This window comes from Priapulus caudatus, unplaced genomic scaffold, assembly GCF_000485595.1.
Source record: "Priapulus caudatus unplaced genomic scaffold, Priapulus_caudatus-5.0.1 Scaffold702, whole genome shotgun sequence".
NCBI lineage: Eukaryota > Metazoa > Priapulida > Priapulimorpha > Priapulimorphida > Priapulidae > Priapulus > Priapulus caudatus.
The window spans coordinates 124159-139231 of record NW_014577763.1 but is presented as its reverse complement, the minus strand read 5'-3'; the positions used below and the strand labels follow the sequence as shown (position 1 = coordinate 139231).

At 44.3% G+C, this 15073-nt stretch overlaps 1 protein-coding gene across 1 annotated transcript in view; it reads left to right on the top strand.

Annotated features, from left to right (window-relative positions):
• Positions 1-15073, top strand: part of LOC106812929 (dihydropyrimidine dehydrogenase [NADP(+)]-like) — a 104252-nt gene that overhangs the window by 16949 nt on the left and 72230 nt on the right. Inside the window, exons 4-15 of the mRNA XM_014816939.1 lie at positions 4908-4987; positions 5231-5407; positions 7354-7582; positions 7707-7744; positions 8701-8782; positions 9332-9416; positions 9802-9909; positions 11340-11512; positions 11705-11761; positions 12712-12865; positions 13265-13449; positions 14154-14369. Coding sequence (XP_014672425.1) covers positions 4935-4987; positions 5231-5407; positions 7354-7582; positions 7707-7744; positions 8701-8782; positions 9332-9416; positions 9802-9909; positions 11340-11512; positions 11705-11761; positions 12712-12865; positions 13265-13449; positions 14154-14369 — 1557 coding nt within the window. The 5' untranslated portion in view covers positions 4908-4934. The remainder of the gene's footprint in view (positions 1-4907; positions 4988-5230; positions 5408-7353; positions 7583-7706; positions 7745-8700; positions 8783-9331; positions 9417-9801; positions 9910-11339; positions 11513-11704; positions 11762-12711; positions 12866-13264; positions 13450-14153; positions 14370-15073) is intronic.

Genomic DNA, 15073 nt, shown 5'->3' with positions numbered 1-15073 from the left:
TATAATATGTCATACAGCTATATGGTCAACATTATGATATGGTCACAGCATGACAACACACATTCACACACTTAGTAAATTATGTCACACATAATGTCACACGCATGTCATAGGATGTCACACATACACAGCACGATTCACAGCCTTATGAACTATCAAACACACACTCTCGACAAATTTACAACTTGTAGATCCGGAGCCGTGTGCTGGCCACAGTTTCTGCGCGACAGAACAACTGATTCAGGGGCACAACTCTAAGCTATTGCTAGTTTGGAAACCTAATCCTAATCCTAAGCCTTAGCATCCCGAGATTTAAAACCCGGATTTGCTCCCCACACTTAGCCCGACCAGGCTGCTGCCGCGGATTGGTCTATACGGTATTCTACGACCGGCTATAGGGTCTATGTCCCCCAGGGTACTGCCGGAACGTACCCTGGGTACGGTCCGGTATACCGGAACGTACCCTGGTAACTATTTGATATGGTTAGGGTTAGGATTAGGGTTTGGGTTAGGGTTAGAGTTAGGGTTAGGGTTAGGGTTAGAGAGTAGGCTTAGGCAACTCCCTAGACTCGTTAGTGGAGTAGGCGAGGTACGGTCTGGCATATTAGATAGTACCAGGGTACGTTTCGGTATACCGGACCGTACCCAGGGTACGTTCCGGCAGTACCCGGGGGGACATAGACCCTCTCAGCCACAGTGATACTGATAGCTGTAAATTTACAGTCTTGTTGTCAGGTCAATTGATCAGGTGATGAGATTGATTGTTCGATGTACTTGAACACATGAACAAACATTGAGAAATACAAATATAAACCAATTTTTGCGTGTGCAGCGTTAAGGGTAAAAATTATTATAAAATGACAAATGTAAGAGTTCATGTAAGTTATTGTTGTGGAAATTGGAATCAGTGCACAAATCCATATATCCTTTTATGGTTACATTTAGGGCATTTTTAGGCACTGCCTGTCTGAATCTGGTTTCTGTTTTAAATTTAAAAGTTCAAAGTGTCTGCATGGTTATATGACCAAAGGGATATGACCGGCCCTTGCTGTTTATGAAGGGTCGTATATTTGTATGTAGTGTTATGTAATCGTTGAGCACAAGTTAAAGCTTGAGTGAAGGCTATACACAGCAGTTTACAGGAGCTGTATGATAACACATCAGAAACTCAATGGACCTTGCCATAATTTATGGTAGAAGATTAGAAAGTGCAATGACACGTGGTTGTAACCTTTTTTTTCCGTGTAGAATTCTTATTCAAATAAGGTGATTAATTAATGAAAGTACGTTTCACGTCCCGAAGATCCCATAATATTATTAGAGGTGTATCGATACAGTAGGGTCATGATATGATACCTATCGCATTACACAGACAGGAAGAGAAATATTGTAAATTGCATGCTATGATAAATTTGAAATTTATCATGTTTTTTATTATTAATGTTTATTTGTAAATTTATAATTAAAGGGATACCCTTTGAGAATTTTATATTAGATTATGATAGTGAGTGCATAAATAATAGTATATGCCTACAAATTTCTATTAGTACGCATTTAAATTTGTCATAAAACAACATGGAGTTCAAAATCTTTTGAATTCTTTCAAATTCTAACTTAAAGTTCACATGAATGGTTGAATTCTAATGTTTTTTACTGTTATAAAAATATGTATTCCAATTCTTTCATAACAAAAACGTGTTATGAGTATGTCAAAGCCATACAGATATATATAGTAAACAATCAGTTACTATAGATATATATTTCTGTGGCTGAAACACACTGAGATGTCCTGAGTGTGTTCTAGACTGATAGTCCAGTTGTGAAAAGCTTTTTTTTGGGTGAACGTGGTTTCTGCGTCCCCAATGGCGATATGAGGATAGCAACAACTTAGTCGGATCTAAAGAAAAAGCTACAAGTGGGTATCTCGTCTCGCGTGGTTGACAAGGTGGATGCGACAGTTATTGACGGGTGTGCACTCCTGTGGTCTGTGCATTGGCCAGAGAAAGGTACAGCCAAGGATTATGTAGACAATTTCTTTGGATATGTCATGAGAAAAGCTGCTCACTCGGATGTTTACCTAACTTTTGACAGATACTACGACTATTCAATTAAGAGCGTGGCACGTGGAGCTAGGGCTGGCAAGCATGCAACCCGTCGGCATCATCTAAATCTATCGAGCCCCTTGCCACCCCAAAAGGTTGTGCTCACTGTCAACGAATACAAGATACAGCTGATAGATATAATATGAGATTATCTGGTAGAGAAGTGTTTAGCCAGTGGAGAACCAGTTCGACACAAGCTTGTTGTATCTGGCCGTGAACCGATTCCAATCGAACTGTTCTGTGGACATCAGAGTAATCGTGCTGACCTACGGACAACCCACGAGGAAGCTGACGTTACAATGGTACACCAGATACTGCACGTTGCCCACAACCAGGAAGGCGTGCACGGCATCAAAGTCATTTGCGATGATACTGATGTCTTCGTTCTGTTAATGCATTTTTGCAACCAACAGAATGTGAAATGTTCCCTGATAATGGAAGCCACCAGCTCCGAGAGGGTCTCAGTTGATATACAGGCCTCAGTGAAAAAGAGTAAAGACATTGTGCCACATCTTGTGGCTGTTCATGGACTTACTGGCTGTGAGTCGTGACTCGGTTGCCAAGCTGCATGGAATTGGAAAAGGCACCGTCATCAACAAGCTGAAAGAAGGGCTCACATTTCAACATTTGGGGGATCTTCACTCATCATTGAATGATGTTATTGCTGAAGCCACAAAGTTCATCGGCGCTTGCTATGGCAGCAAAGAAAGAAGTCTCAAATTCGAGTTGATCTCTGGTCAAGGAAAATGGGGAAGAAAAACATCACTGCTGCCCCACATCTGAAATCGATACCACCAACGAGTGAGGCGTTCAGGGAAAATGTCTTACGAGCACATGTTCAAATTGCAGTATGGAAGTCTGCCCCTGAGCCAGATCCCCCATTCTTTGACGCTACCGACTATGGATGGTCTCGCGATGAATCCACTAAAACTCTCCCGCCAGATGTGGCTCTTGCGCCACCTGAGGTGTTAGAGTTGCTTCGATGTGGATGTTCAACCGATGAACCATGTAGTACTCAGAGGTGTGGTTGTCATACAGGACACTTGCCGCGTACTTTCTTTTGTGCCTGTCATGCAGAATCACACTGTCAAATCCCTACAAAAAGGACATAGAAGGTGGGGCAGATGACGAAAATGAAGAGGTTTCTTATGATGAAATAGAAATTGACTTGCTGATGGAGTGAATACAGGGAGTTTGTTGCAGATAGACAGATTAGTAGCAGCTGTATGCGAGAGAATGGTGTGAATTGCAGCAAGAATCCTTGATGACTTATCCCGGCATAAACTTCCAAGATGGGTCCATATTGCATCATACCTTTTGCATGGAATATCATTCATAATACCGGTGTACAAGGTTATTGGGTGATATGATCCCTAATTAGCATAATTATGCATATGCAAATGGCCAAATCAGTTTTGATTGGTCTAATCAGAATCAGATACCCTAAAAACCTTGAAGTAGACACCACATTTGCTTTGTCATCCTATATAATAAGCGTGTTGCGGGCCAAAAATGAAATTTTGGTAATGGCCGCCCTAATTTACATATTATGGATATGCAAATAAGCAAATCATTTTGTCTTTGGCCTAATCTAAATCAGAGACCCTGAAAACCTAGGGGTAGACACCAAAATCATACGTTTATCTTTTCAAATAAGCGAGTTATGGCCAAATAATGAAATTTCAGTAATGGCCGCCTTGATTTGCATATTACGCAAAATGCCCAAGGGTACCAGACCGGCATCATCCGGATTCTCAATCAGCACCCCTCAAAGGTATAAAATCAGCAAAAAACTGTGGGGACGCTAAAACCACGTTGGGTGTTCTACAGCTGGACTATGACCTGTAATTGACAGCTCCGCTCACATGCGCGCTATACGCAGTGCTACAGTACGTGCGCAGTAACGACACGCACCAGTCAATCAGCACTCTTGATGGGTTTTGTGGTAACAATCTTGGCAGCAATTAATACAAGCGCTCCACATATATTTACCCAGATTTCTATGACAGCCGAGAATATTTACGTGATACCGAGAGGGAGTTCTTAAATAAAAGATAGAATTCAATTTAAAAGGAATTGCATGTGCTTTTAAAAAAATAGTTTTGCTTGCTGTATTGACTATTTAACATCCGTATCGTTTGTATCGCAATACGGATGCTTCGTATCGATTATCGTATCATGGGCTGCTGTATCGCGATTCACCGATGTATCGGTGAATCGTTAAAACCCCTAGGTAATAAAATATGATATATTTACATTGTAACCTCAGCCATCTATGTTATATTTTTGGTTTGCAGAGCATTTTGCATTGAATCAACAGTTCGCAGCCGATCTTGGACCGACCGTGCCAAACGAAAAGCAAATAGGCGGCCAGTGAAGAGGTCGGGAAACATGCGAATGTGGGCAAGTCAATATAAAGAAAACGCAGTTGCTACTGGAGAGATGTTTTAGAAAAGGTTAAAAGAATAAAGGAAGGTGTAGGCAATCTCGGTTTAATAGGGAAAGCATAGGATAATTATAGAAACTATCAAAAAAATAATAGAGAATGCCAAGATAACAGAAAGAGGTTAAGTAATAAGTGTTGTATAACATTGTAGTGTATTAAGACTTAATTTATCATCAAAAATAGGGGGAAATTATCTTGTAACATATACACACAGCAACTGCCATCTCTGAAAGCCAAAAAAAGACGTGGTGGTGTTTTTGTAACTACAGATACTGGCATGTAGCGCAATAATGGTAGTGAATGTTGTTTAGGAACAGTGAATAGTAAAAACACATTGTTAATGCGTCTTCTTTGTACAGACCTGCGAGCAAAGTACAAGAACTTTGATGATATCAGCACACAACTTTAAGCGAGAGAGGAGCATTGAAGAAGCAGCAAGGATAATGTGTGCATGTGCGTACGAACGCGCGTACGAATGTGCTGTGGCGATGCATTGCTGCGTGCAGGGTGGTGCATGCGTGCGTGCGTGTTTGCGTGTGTGAACATATATATGCAAATACAATTGGGGCTGTGTGCACGGTAAATTTGTACTTGTTATAGCTGTCATGTGTGGATGGAATGTGACCACAGTGCTGCGCTGTGTTTATGTTTGATATTCAATGTTACCACGTTCGTTCGTTAGATGCCTGAAGTGTGCAGATGCCCCCTGCCAGAAGAGTTGCCCAACCCAGCTGGATATAAAGATGTTCATACAACAGATTACCAACAAGGTAAATCTACCCCAACAAGGTAAATCTACCCCACAGGTAATTACGTCCAACAAGGTAAATCTGACCAACAAGGGATCTAAACCAAAAAGGTGAGTGAACATTGATATTCAGACGTATCAGCGTCGTGCGCGCGGGTGGTCGCTCGCGCACATGCCTACTATTTCGTAACCTCCTTGACATAATTATCTGACCTTGACACGCTACTTATCCGTTACCCCATCTTGGACATAATTATTCTGACTTTGACAAGCTATTATCCGTACCATGCTTGACATTACATCGTCTGACTTGACACCTACTTATCCCGTACCTCCTTGCTAATCGTCTGACATTTACACCGCTATTATCGTCCTCCTTGAATACATTATCTGACCTTGACAGCTACTTATCCGTACCCTCCTGACTTGACATCGTCTGACTTGACACCGTACTTATCGTTACCCTCCTTTGCATTACAATCGCCGATCTTCTCAGAACTATTATCCGTTACCCTCCTTGACATACATCGTCTGACTTCTCAGAAAACTTACTATTGGGTCGCAGAAGACGATCTTCTCGGACAACACGCACGGGTCTCACCTGCGGAATGGTGTGTCCTACAAAGTGACCTTGCGTCGGAGGCTGAATGTATTTGCATCGAGAAGGGCAATCAATCGGGGCCTGCAGCATTTGTACCGAGCGTGAGTTCCGTTCACTATACATGCCTTGTTATCTGAGGCTGGTAGGATTCAGCGGTTACCTCATCACTGATCTCCTCGTGCTAGTGATGGATAGTAGAGACATTAGGGTGGTTCAGATTCAGAGCTGGAGTTGGTTCGTTAGCCCTAACTGTTTCCCTATTCGGTTAATTCTATTTGTCAATGATACTTAACCCACGTTTCGACTCGAATGTGCCGGTCCAACAGTTAATAAGTCAATTGATTCTTTTTAACCACACCCTGAACCAACTGCGCCGTTGTTTTTAGCTCAGCTGACGATGTCAGATTAGATTGTAGAATAGCTATTGAATGTCCGTCAGTGCATCCGTGCAGTGCGTGGCTGAGTAAGCGTGGCGTCGTCAACAGTCTTATGGCAATCTTTAAGTGATCGTAATGGTTTGGTATTCGGGACGTTGGGGGATCGCGAAAAGGATCGCATGGCGAATTTGGGGGCCAAATGCAAGAGGTGTCAATTTGAGAGGAAATTTTCCCCTTAACTTAAGGACATTCACCAGCTGCGGAATTGGATGGTACAGGGTCAAGGGCAGTGGGGAGGTCAGATATCAGACTTTTCTGCGGACATGGGTCTAAGCTGACCGGGTGCAAAAACTTTGTTTCGCGCTGACTACCATTTTTATCACTTTATTTGAAGGAATATGAATGTTCTTCGAACTGGCATGCGAAAGAGTAAGTGTCTTGATAACACTTTTTACCTCAAGAGGATGGTTTACTATGGATTTTGTTGCTGTTAACAAATGACTGAACTGTTTTGCTGTGGGAGACCTCATGCACTCCCCCACCAACCATACACTCGCGCTCGACGCATATTCTTGATAACATGGTAGTATAGCGAGTCATTAAAGTTACAAGATTACTAAGATACTGCATAAGCCTATATAGATTTTAGATCTGTTTAGTAGTATCTTAGATATATGCTCTGAGGCGACGCGGTGCGTTTGAGGGGCATTGATTCTGTTGGCCAATGAGTTTATCAGAGAATACGCGGCTACAGTACACGTCAGATTGAAGCCTGTTTCGCTCTGCGGCACTTGTTAGCAGAATCGCGTGTAACTTTTAGCGATGATCTATGGTTTATTAGGGTGAGTTGGGTAGGCAGAAGTAAGCGCGGACGGCTAGAGCAAGCAGCATAACTGGACCATTATGCAGCGAAAGGGAACCATTATGGCAGTATGGGTAGCAAACTGACCATTATGGCAGTATGGGCAGCAAACTGACCATTATGGCAGTATGGGCAGCAAACTGATTATGGCAGGTGATGGGCAGGCAAACTGCTGCTGAATATCTTGGGTTTGTATCCACGCACTTTTTATACTCAGATGTGCAAAAGATGCTGCCTACTACCTTAGATTCTATCTCGCTCGCTTTAATTCAACCAATGATGTTTCAGGGGCGATGAAGGTGCCACAGATTAGCGAATCCCGAATTGCCGCGGATCTCCGAGAGAGCTACTTCGGCAAGAGTGTGCCTTATCGGTGCGGGACAGCCGCATCAGCTGTGCGACATTCTCGCTCGTCGGCTACAAGATTGGACGTGTACGAGAACAGAGTACGTTGGGCGGGGTCTCAGGTCGTGGTTACCGGTTTCAGGTAGCTGTTGTTAGGTCTCAGTACGTTGTTACGGTCTAGGTACGTTGTTCGGTTCTGGGTTACGTTAATTGTTAAGGTCTCAGGTAGTTGTTACGGGTCTCGGGTACGTGGGCGGTCTCAGGTACGTTGTTACGGTTTCAGGTATGTTGTTACGGTCTCGGGTACGTTGTTAAGGGCTCAAATACGTTGTTACGGTCTCAGGTACGTTGTTACGGTCTCAGGTACGTTGTTACGGTCTCACGTGCAGGTATGAGACCGTAACAACGTACCTGAGACCGTAACAACGTACCTGAGACCGTAACAACGTACCTGAGACCGTAACAACGTACCAGGTACGTTGTTACGGTCTCAGGTACGTTGTTACGGTCTCAGGTACGTTGTTACGGTCTCAGGTACGTTGTTACGGTCTCAGGTACGTTGTTACGGTCTCAGGTATGTTGTTACGGTCTCAGGTACGTTGTTACGGTCTCAGGTACGTTGTTACATCGAGAGGTGTCGAATCGGATCACCAAGCGTGATTGATATGCAGCTATAGCCAATCAGCGTCTCCACAGGATGTTCTAAAGTTGATGCTTAGTAATGAAGTGCTGAAAAGTAGACGTTTTAGTGTGCGTGCGTGTAGAGAGGTTGAATTGGCCAGCCAGTGAGATTGATAGGCAGTTCTAGCCAATCAGCGTCTCCACAGGATGTTCTAAACTCTATGTTTATAGTAACAAAGTGCCGAAAAGTCGACGTTTAGGTGTGCGTGCGTGTAGAGAGGTTGAAGTGATCTAGCAATGCTATTTAAAGAGGGCATGGCTATGGCTATGTGACTCTTGCATGTAGATCAGGTGCAGGGCAGTCTTTTCGAATAAGTGCATGGGTGTCTTAGCGTACACAGTTGTGAAGTGAAATTGGATGTTCGGCAACCTAACTTATGACTTTTACTATTCTAGTTTCTGTAACACGGCATTAAGTAAAGTGAATGTAATTCTATCGAGATTCATTATTGGCCAAATTAGATAATTAAAAAACTAAATGCCTTTACACGATCTTGCTTTGTAATAAAACTGACATCGAATACAATGTGTCCTTCAGCTCTTCAGAGATTCCATCATACAGACTTCCGTATGATGTGGTGGAGTTTGAGGTGGACATGATGAGAGACCTAGGAGTCAAGGTAAAACAAGAAACTTCACAGAACTAACACAAGGTTACGTAGAGTAAAGACGAATTCAGGGTGGGTGCCCTGCACCGGAATGTCCGTGAGACGAGGTTGAAACCATTATAAACTATTTCTTCAGCAAAATATGAAAACCAGATGATGGATTAGTAACGCACGAAGGGTCGTTGTCGTATCAGGTACTAAATATATGTACCCGAGGTAGTTTTATGTTGTTTAGTATTATGTTTATATTTTTATATGAGGTATGTTTAGGGTTAGGGTTAGGGTACACTTCTGTAGTACAAGTCTGGTACACTTCGTGAGTACATATATGTACCTCGGGGTCCTCGGGTACATATATGTAGTACCTGATACGACAACGACTCCTTCAGCATTAGTAACGTATCATATGCTGCGTGTTCTATCCCTTCTCACAATCATAAATGCATGATGGTAGTCGTTGTATCCTTCCTTATCAGAAAATCGGTGACTCGCCCTAAACAGAGGGGTGGGTTTTGCATGCACTAGCATGGACGAGATCGGAACAATCTTTTTTAATTGCAGGTTGAGTTTGGGAAGGCACTGGGCAATGGCTTAAGCATAGAGTCCCTGAGAAAAGCAGGAAATGAAGCGATCTATATTGGGATAGGTAATTAAGCTCGACGTGTCTGCGGGTACATAGATGTCCTTACACATTGCTCGCTCTCAAACAAAATAATACAGGAATAACAGTTGTGCTGGGTTTACACTATCGAAAAGTTCACGTATTTTTTTAATGCTTTTAATTACTTTTATTACTTTTTTTAATTACTTTTTTATTTTAAAAAGTATTAATTTATACTTTTCAATGTTCTATCAATCTTTCTATCAGAGGTTCTACGTTTGTTTCTATGTTTACACTCCGGACTTTCGTTCGATTAGTTGAAAAGTTGATATAGTGTAATTGTAAACCCAGCTTTAATCAGTGCTAACGAGCGGTTCGTTTACGTACACGACCGTATCTGATCACCGACGGCGCGCCGCGTTTCACGCAGGTCTACCTGAGTCGAAGACCATTCCACTGTTTGACGGACTCACGGAGGAACGAGGATTCTGGACGTCTAAGAGCTTTCTACCCAGGGTTGCGGCAGCGAGCAAGCCAGGTATCATGGCATCTCCCTGGTCGCATCAAATCCTCGCTGGTCGCATCCTTATTTAGGCGGCTCTAATAGGAAATCTAGGGAACTTAGGAACTAAGTTAACTATATAGGGAACTAGGAAAAATAGGAGGACTTTACATTTCAAGTACAAGCGGCGTTGGAGTCTACTGAAGTTTTGTGTTGGTATTCGGCGCATGAGGTGCCCACGTGTTTCAGCGATCCTTGGCTAGCTGCCTGGAAACATATATAAGTAAGAGAGAGGGGAACTGTCAAATATAAGCTACTTTTCAGCTTTACAGCATTAAAAGTAGTGCCTAATGAAGGGTACAGTTATATGAATTTAGTAGTTTATCACTTGGAGCCCCCTGGATCAGTCTAGATGAAACTAGTAGTTTATCGCTTTAGCGAAACGCATTTATAATTTTAATGACGTCGAATAATAAACCAGGTCAATCTCAGTGAGCATATAGTGGCACTGCATGTACCCCTTGAAGCGGCTCTAGCTCTCGTAGTAGACCGGTATCCATCCCCAGACATGTCTCCTGCAGTCATGTGCGCGCGCAAGTGCCGGCTGCCTCATAACTAGTATAGTTTATCGCTTTGTTGAATATTTGACAACTTGACTGTATACTATATACTGACCTCGAATAATAAACCGGTTGAATGTAAATGGGGTAATATAGTGAGACTCTGAGCTACTTGGAGCGCTCTAGACAAAACTAGTAGTTTATCACTAACTTTGCCGATATCGAATAATAAACCGGTTAAATCTAAACAGGTAAAATGTTTAATTGTTTCCAATTTAATTATAAAATCTGAATTTTTGAGGGGCTCAGAACCACTACCCCGTGAAATTGAATCTGAAATGTTTAATTGCTTCTAATTTAATTGTAAAATCTGAATGTGGTAGTGGTTCCGAGCCACTCAGAATTGGAATTGAATCTGAAATGTTTAATTGCTTCTAATTTAATTGTAAAATCTGAATGGGGTAGTGGTTCTGAGCCACTTTGAGCGGTCCCAGCCTTCGTGTAAATTGACTATGTCGCGAATTTTCTATGGTGTATATTTGTAAAAAATGTTGTTGCAATTTTTTTACATGAAAAGTGAGTACTTACGGGACTAAATGTATCCTCGAATTCTTACCCTGATAAGATTGTTTCTCACCTAGTTAAAAATCCAAAAACCCTGGACGATTTGATATATTTATTATGACATTACATGCTTGCTTTGGGCTATGTATGAGTCACGAGTGTTTTATTCACATTGAACGGAATAGCAAAATAGGAAGTATAATGCAGCAATTTAACCATAAAAAGTGAACAGAATCACTTACATTTTGTGAAAAAGTGGACATAGTTTTTTTTTACTTTTACTATTTACGGTGACGTAATCACTTTAACATGTATCGATCGCCTCACACGTGTCATCCGCAGGCATGTGCGCGTGCAAGTCGCGTCTGCCGGACATGTGTGGGGGCGTCGTGATCGTGCTGGGGGCCGGCGACACAGCGTTCGACTGCGCGACCTCCGCGCTGCGATGCGGCGCCCGCCGCGTGTACGTCGTGTTCCGCCGCGGATTCACCAACATACGCGCTGTGCCCGAGGAGGTAGGTGGCGCTGCGATCTACGTCGTATTCCAAAGAGAATTACTATCGTATTCCAAAGAGAATTACTATCGTATTCCAAAGAGAATTACGAGAAGTATATACATTTTCTGCCCGTTTATACACCCCTTATTTTTTACATGTAATGCGTCCAGAGTGTCACGTACGTTGCTAACGGTGTGCTGTTTTATCCAGATGGAGTTGGCAAGAGAGGAGATGTGTGAGTTCCTACCATTCATGTGCCCAAACAAGGTAAAACAGTTATTATATTTTAAAGGCATTTGTTTATTGCTATGTTTTTGTTTTTCCCTTTTTGTCATGTGTGTTTTTCCTTGTCCGTATTTTTCCTGTCCTCTACATTCGTACATTTCGTTGTGAATCCATTTATTTACCACTTCAATAACCGTCGCCGCTGACAGGGTAAATAAATGCATTCGTCGTAAAACACATTTGCCGTCATCATTAGATCGCGGCTGGTCTTTACGTGCGAGTGTCTGCGTCGGCGGAACATTCCGCGTTCTGTACAAGCAATTCAATTTACTTTTATTTACACTTATGAATTGCATTTTGGAGGTAACGTATTAGTAAATAGACAGTGCTAATAAAATTAAAGCAAATGAATTTAAATAAGAATAAATAAATAAAAGAAAGAGAAGATATAAGAAGAAATAAATAGAAGTGATGGAAGGCGAAATGAAAGACAAACATGGCCGCGGGTTCTTCTCAGGTGAACGTGCAGCTTGCCGTGAACATGCCGCGCGCCACGAACATGCCGCGTGCCGCGAGCATGTCGCGTGCCGTGAACATGCCGCGTGCCGCAAACATGCTGCGTGCCGTGAACATGCCGCGTGCCGCGAACATGCTGCGTGTCGCGAACATGTCGCGTGCCGCGAACATGCCGCGTGCCGCGAACATGCCGCGTGCCGCGAACATGCCGCGTGCCGCGAACATGTCGCGTGCCGCGAACATGTCGCGTGCCGCGAACATGCCGCGTGCCGCGAACATGCCGCGTGCCGCGAACATGCCGCGTGCCGTGAACATGTCGCGTGCCGTGAACATGCCGCGTGATGTGAACATGCCGCGCGCCGCGAACATGTCGCGTGCCGTGAACATGCCGCGTGATGTGAACATGCCGTGTGCCGTGAACATGCCGCGTGTCGTGAACATCCGTGTGCCGTGAACATGCTGTGTGTTCTTCTCAGGTGCTGAAGAATGGAGAGAAGATCAGTGGCATGGAGTTCCTGAGGAACGAGCAGGCAGACGACGGCAGCTGGTCGCCCGACCCTGAGCAGTCGATCCGTCTCAAGGCCAACTACATCATCTCTGCTTTCGGCTCCGGTCTCTCCGACGACAACGGTAAGAGAATCTTCCTGGCATCTCGCCCGACCTCACGCATACTGTAAAATCCTTTTTTTTGTGGCGTTCTAATTTTCGTGGATTTCGTGGGTCCATCAATCCACGAATTTATGTTCCCAATGAAATATTATGTACGTATGTCAATTGCCGGTTCCGGAGTGGAGGCCACGAATTTAAGAACATGTATTTTTTATTGAAACCACGAAAATTGGAACCCACGAAAATAAGTCACTTTACAGTATATAACGGTTGTGGCGTCTCGCTCCACGCACACATTTGCGATAGAGATTTCTCTTTCTAAATTCTCTTTTCTAGAGATTTCTCCTACGAAATCACGCCTCTTTCCTGCGAAATCACGCATCTTTCATACAAAATCACGCGATCGTCTTTTCTCGGCAGTGAAACGGGCGATGAGTCCGCTGAAGTTTGATCGCTGGGGACTGCCGGCCGTGGAGCAGACGACGATGCAGACGAGCGAGGCGGACGTGTACTGCGGCGGCGACATCGCAGGCGTCGCCCAGACAACCGTCGAGTCGGTCAACGACGGCAAGACGGCTGCGTGGAACATGCACAAGTATCTGCAGGTACGTGCCGGTGGGTGACAAGTACCTGCAGGTAAGTGCCGGTGGGTGACAAGCACCTGTAGGTACGTGCGGGTGGGTGACAAGTACCTGGAGGTATGTGCCGTTGGGTGACAAGTACCTGGAGGTATGTGCCGGTGGGTGACAAGTACCTGCAGGTACGTGCGGGTGGGTGACAAGTACCTGCAGGTACATGCGGGGGTGGGTGGATGTCGGCTATATATATATATATATGTCTATGTCTATATCTATTTCTATACAGAGACTCCCCGACTTACAAACATTCGAGTTACGAACTTTCGATGACACGAACAATTTGCCCTGAAGTCGAAAAAAATGTATGCGTAAGGTTTAGTTCGCAGATCCGCTGCGTGATGGCAGCAATGTAGCGCGGGAAGCGTCGAGATGTAAACAATAGCATGTTACTCTAGTGGCATCGATCACACGTGTGCACGTGCTCCACATATACTACACTACTGTACAATACTGTATACGTCTGTACATATGTTCTACTTACGAAGAAATCGACTTACGAACGACCGCTCGGAACTGAACCTGTTCATAAGTCGGGGAGTCTCTGTATCTATATCTGTATCTATATCTTCGTCTCCCTCACAGTCGCTGCACGGCCTGCCTGTGTATCTAATAGCGCGTCTATTTTTATATCTATATCTATGTCTATGTCTATATCTATATCTATATCACAGTCGCTGCACGGCCTGCCCGTGCCGGGAGAACCCAGCCTGCCGAACATGTACACACCGATCGACCGGGTCGATCTAAGCGTCGAGATGTGCGGACTGAGGTTTGAGAACCCGTTTGGCCTCGCCAGCGCGCCCCCGACGACGGCTGCGACGATGATCCGCCGGGGATTCGAGCTCGGCTGGGGATTCGCCGTCACAAAGACGTTCGCGCTCGATAAGGTGAGGTCACCGCGAGGTCGCGAGGTCACCCCGGCCGTCGCGAGGTCACCCCCGCCGGCGCGCGGTCACCGCGGCGTCTGTGGTTGGCCATCAGTCAAAATAATTATTTCTATTGTGGGTTTTAATTATTTTTACCGCGGTAAAATTATAGCCCTTTTACTCGATCTGAGGCCTTGTTACACATTATTTAACCGTGGATAAATTATTTTAATCACGGTAGTAATAATTTAATCATGATAAAATTATAGCTAGCCATTTTACCCAATCGGAGTAACCTATAGTCCCGTGTCTACATCTGTCACTGGTTGCAGGACATCGTGACGAACGTGTCATTGTAGCGCGCAGCATGCGTCAGCAGCAGCAGTCACCGTCCCGTGTCTACATCTGTCGCTCGTTGCAGGACATCGTAACGAACGTGTCATTGTAGCGCGCAGCACGCGTTAGCAGCAGCAGTCACCGTCCCGTGTCTACATCTGTCGCTCGTTGCAGGACATCGTAACGAACGTGTCATTGTAGCGCGCAGCACGCGTTAGCAGCAGCAGTCACCGTCCCGTGTCTACATCTGTCACTCGTTGCAGGACATTGTAACGAACGTGTCATTGTAGCGCGCAGCACGCGTTAGCAGCAGTCACCGTCCCGTGTCTACATCTGTCACTCGTTGCAGGACATTGTAACGAACGTGTCATTGTAGCGCGCAGCATGCG